Source organism: Orycteropus afer, unplaced genomic scaffold, assembly GCF_000298275.1.
Source record: "Orycteropus afer afer isolate SDZICR_OR568_19922 unplaced genomic scaffold, OryAfe1.0 scaffold00483, whole genome shotgun sequence".
NCBI lineage: Eukaryota > Metazoa > Chordata > Mammalia > Tubulidentata > Orycteropodidae > Orycteropus > Orycteropus afer.
Genome location: NW_006922070.1, coordinates 1,717,162 through 1,722,097, shown reverse-complemented (window position 1 = coordinate 1,722,097; position 4,936 = coordinate 1,717,162). Strand labels below are relative to the sequence as shown.

General features: G+C 40.0%; 1 protein-coding gene across 1 annotated transcript in view; it reads left to right on the top strand.

Annotated features, from left to right (window-relative positions):
* The window catches only part of FRG1 (FSHD region gene 1), a 51,786-nt gene that overhangs the window by 35,042 nt on the left and 11,808 nt on the right, over nt 1–4,936 (top strand). The window contains exon 6 of the mRNA XM_007954953.2: nt 1,970–2,074. Coding sequence (XP_007953144.1) covers nt 1,970–2,074 — 105 coding nt within the window. The remainder of the gene's footprint in view (nt 1–1,969; nt 2,075–4,936) is intronic.

Below are 4,936 nucleotides of genomic sequence, written 5' to 3'. Positions count from 1 at the left end.
CACAGGGAGACAGCTCAGGGGGCAGGCATGTATGGAGGGATGGACACTGGGAAGAGGTAACTATGGGAAGGAAGTGGGAGGGGAGTTGTTGCATTGTGGTAAACTGTGGTCAACGACATGAGACAAAGTATATGTGAACTGCTGCATGGAAAGAATTTGCTCTGTAAATCTTCACCCAAATCACAATTTAAAAAAGAATGAATTGTGCAAAATGAAAACAGAACTTAAAAATCTGGAAAATTCTGTTGTACAAACTAAGGACATGTGTCCTAGAAGGTTGACCAGGGACTTGGCCAGACAGTCTTTTGTTAAGGAGATTAAGCCTGTGACTATTGGATCTAACCAACTGCCACAGCAGAAAACCCATCAGCTTAGACTGAAAGAGACAGAAAAAGAATGAAAGGAAAGAATGATGTCTGCCTCTTTGAATTCTTCAGGCAGAAAACAGGCCAAAGGAGCTACATCTGTTGTTCTTCTGGAAAAGAAAAGGATCCTCCCTGGAGTAGCTTGGAGATCAGCAGAACTGTTGAAAAGAGCATAGGAAGCAGGGCCTTCTCGGTTTCAAAGATCCATGGTTTCTTGGATCTTAAGAGTGGGGCAACAGCCTCCTGAATTTCAAAGAGTCAGATATTTGCCTACTCAGTTCCATAGTGTAAGGCTGACATTAAGGTTTACCAAGGGAATGAGGCCATCACCAAGCTAAGGGAGTAGGGCTGCCATAAGTAAGGGGCAGAAGAGTGGGGCTGAGGGCGCCTCTCAGACGGAAAAGGAAAATGTAGCTACCCAAAGCCAAGGAAGCAAAGTTGCTGTCTCATTGGGCCACAAAGGTGGGACTGAAGCCCGGGACTGACAGGCCTCCACCCAGAATACAGAGTGCAGCCAACACCCAGAATCTGGAGGGCAAGGCCCTTGCCCAGAAAGTCCCAAAGATCAGAGGGCTTATTTTCAAGCCTTGAGAGCTAATGTAAAATTGGTCTGCTGGGTTTTGGACTTGCTTGGTGCCTGTTATCCCTTCTTTCTCTCCAATTCCTCACATTTGTAATGGAAATGTCTGCTTGTTCCATCATTGTATTTGGAAGCTGATAACTTGTATTCTAGATTTCATAGGCTCACACACGAAGAATTTGCTCCAGGATGGAATGCAGCTAAAGTCTCAACTATATTTGATTTAGATGATTCAGATGATGATATTTTAGACCTGAAGTTGATTTAAAACTTTTGGGATGATTTGGGGTGAATGTGTTTTGTATGAGGCAAGGTCATGAACTTTTGGAGGCCAAAGGGTGAAATGTTACGGACTGAATTGTGTTCCAAAAAAAGATATGTTGTAAATCCTAACTAATTTGCCTGTGGTTATAATCCCATTTGAAAATGCTTTGTCTTGGTAATATTAATGAAACAGGATTAGTGTAGGGCTGTCCTCACTCAGTCTTTGTTGAAATATAAAAGAGATAAGCAAGTGAGGAGGGTAGAGATGGGAGAAGAGGGATGCCACGCCACATGAAGATCACCCACGGGCAGAAGCTCAGAAGGGACAAGGACCTTCCTGCAGACCTGACAGACAAAGCCTTCCTATAGAGCTGGCACCTGAGTTCAGACATCTAGATTCCTAAACTGTGATAAAATAAATTTCTGTTTGTTAAAGTTATCCAATTATGGCATTTCTATCATAACATTACTAGATAACAAAGACAGTTATCTTTTAGGCCAAAGGAAACAATTTTATTTACTTAGAATTTACTCTTACTAAAGAATATACTAACAATATTTATTGTGGTTATTTTTACATCATAATATAAGTGATTTTGTCTTTCTTATCTATACATTTTTGTATTTTCCTAGTTTCCTCCTAATTCTTTTTCTTGATTTACTTTTAGAATCAGGGAAAAGATTTAGTCTAAAAAGTTAGGAATTCTTTTGCAGTTATTCTCATAGCTCTTCTTTGTTGTTGTCATTTTGTTTTATTTAGGGGAAAATGGCTTTACTGGCTGCAAATAGCTGCTTTATTAGATGCAATGAAGCAGGCGATATAGAAGCAAAAAGTAAAACAGCAGGAGAGGAAGAAATGATAAAGGTAATCATGACATTCTTCTGCAGACTAATACATGTCATACCATATTTTTCGCAAGTAATGTGCCAAGTAATAACACGTGGAAATGATGAAATTAAGTAAAACAGTTCTGGCATATCACGCCCATGCATATACCATGTCTCATGACATTACCAGAAGTGAATTTTGGCTTGATGCACCCAACCTACCATGTTACAGGAAGTCATTTCTTTAATATCCTGCTTATATATATAAATAGTCTGAAAGTGTTACTTTTGATCATAATTGTATAATAAAGTTGTAAAGTATGATCAAGAAGTCATGTATCAAATTTAGTAGTCCCCTGGTAATCGGAAAATAGCCATCGAAAATGTGTTTGTTTCCATTAAATTCAGTTGGTAATTATAGCACATTAGCTCAGCAGTTGACTATGAAAACCTTAACAGATCTTCTTAAATGAAACCATTCGTTTATGTTAGGTCTGCTTATTTCATACTCTGGTAGCATAGTGGCTAAGACACTTGCCTGCTAACCAGACGGCTGGTGGTTCAAACCCACCAGCCACTCCTCGGAAGGAAGGTTGGGCAATCCTACTTCCATAGTGATACTGCCTCGGAAACCCAAGGAGGGGTCGCTATGAGTCGGGGCCGACTCGACGGCACATAACAACAACAACAACAGCATCAGTGTCTTTGATCAGTGATCCTAAGTCACTTTAATCATGTTTGCATGCATAGGTCTCTAAAAAGATCTTTGCTTCTTGCACATTCAAAAACTTGTGAATAGAAGTAGAAATTGAAGTTGTTGTTGTTGTTGTTGTTGTTGTTGTTGTTATGTGCCATCGAGTCGGACCCGATTCATAGTGACCCCTCCTTGGGTTTCTGAGGCAGTATCACTACGGAAGTAGATTGCCCCATCCTCCTTCCGAGGAGTGGCTAGTGGGTTTGAACCACCAGCCTTCTAGTTAGCAGTCAAGTTCCTTAGGCACTATGCTACCATTGAAGTTAACAACACATAAAAAAAAAAAAAAAAATTGGCATAGCACACTTAACGAAAATAACACATGGGGGGTAGTTTGCACAGTTGGTAAAATCATATAGTGCGTGCACTGATTGTGTATAAAGATACGGTGTTTACAATGTGACTACACTCTTTAAAAACATTGATGTCACTATCACTTTAAAAATTCAGTATCTTTTTGTTGGAATTAGAAATATCATTTGATCCAGCAATCCCATTACTAGGTGTATATCCCCACCCAAGGCAGGAAGCAGGAAGCCAGGGCCCACAGATCCAGGTAAGGGGAGGGAGAGCCCCCACCCAGGCAGGGAGTGGGAAGCCAGGATTGACAGCTGGACAGGTAGGGGGGAGGCCAGGAAGTGGGCAGAGAGGTTTGAACAGCTAAGGGAGGCAAATTTGTCTGTCAATTTGTCGTACTGTGGTGGCATGCATGTTGTTATGAGGCTGGAGGCTGTGTTTGAAATGCCAGCAGGATTGCCCATGGTGGACAGGTTTCAGCAGAGCTTTCAAACTAAGAAACTCAGAAGAATTAAGAGGGAATCCACTTCTCAAAGAATTGGCCATTGAAAACCTTATGAATAGCAGAGAAACACTGTCTGATACATGACTGGACAACTTTATGAATAGCTCTGAAATACTGTCTGATACAGTGCTGAAAGATGAGCCCCTCAAACCGAAAGGCACTCAAAATACAACTGGGAAAGAACTGCCTCATCAGAGTAGAACCAACCTTAGTGATAGGGGTAAAGTAAAGCTTTTAGGACCTCCATTTGCTGGTGTGGCACAACTTGAACTGAAGAGAAACAGCCACAAACATCCATTAATAATTGGAGCATGGAATGTATGAAGTATGAGTCTAGGAAAATTAGAAGTTGTCAAAAATGAACTGGAACGCATAAAGATTGATATCCTAGGCATTAGTGAACTGAAATGGACTGGTTTTGGCCATTTTGAGTCAGAAAGCCATATGATCTGGGAATGACAAATTGAAGAGGAATGGCACGGCATTCATCATCACAAAGAATGTTTCCAGATCAATCCTGAAGTACAGTGCTGTCAGTGATAGGATAATATCCATATGCCTATAAGGAAGACCAGTTAATACTATTATTCAAGTTTACACACCAACCACCAAAGCAAAAGATGAGGAAATTGAAGATTTTTACCAATTTCTACAGTCTGAAATTGACCAAACATGCAATCAAAATGTATTGATTATTATTGATGACTGGAATGCAAAAGCTGGAAACAAAGAAGAATCACCAGTAGATGGAAAATTTGGCCTTGGCGATAGAAATATCTCTGGACAAGATCAACAACTTACTCATTGCAAATACCTTTTTTCAAAAACACAAACAATGGCTATACACGTGGACTTCACCAAATGGAGTACACAGAAATCAGATTGACTACATCTGTGACGAGGCAATGGAAAAGGTCAATATCTTCAGCCAAAACAAGGCCAGGAGCTGATTGTGGAACAGACCATCAACTGCTCATATTGCAAGTTCAAGTTCAAGACAATTGAAACAAGTCCACAAGAGCCAAATATGACCTTGAATATAGCCCTCACTGAATTTAGAGACCATCTAAAGAATAGATTTAATGCAATGAACACCAGTGACCAAAACCAGAAGAATTGTGGGGATAACATCAAGAACATCATCCATGAACAGAGCAGAATGTCATTAAAAAGACAGGAAAGGAAGAAAAAGAACAAAATGGATGTCAAAAGAAACTCTGAAACTTACCCTTGATCAAAGAGTAGCTAAAGCAAATGGAAGAAATGACAAAATAAAAGAGCTGAACAGAAGATTTCAAAGAGCAGCTTGATATTAGAGAGATGCAAATCAAAACAACAATGAG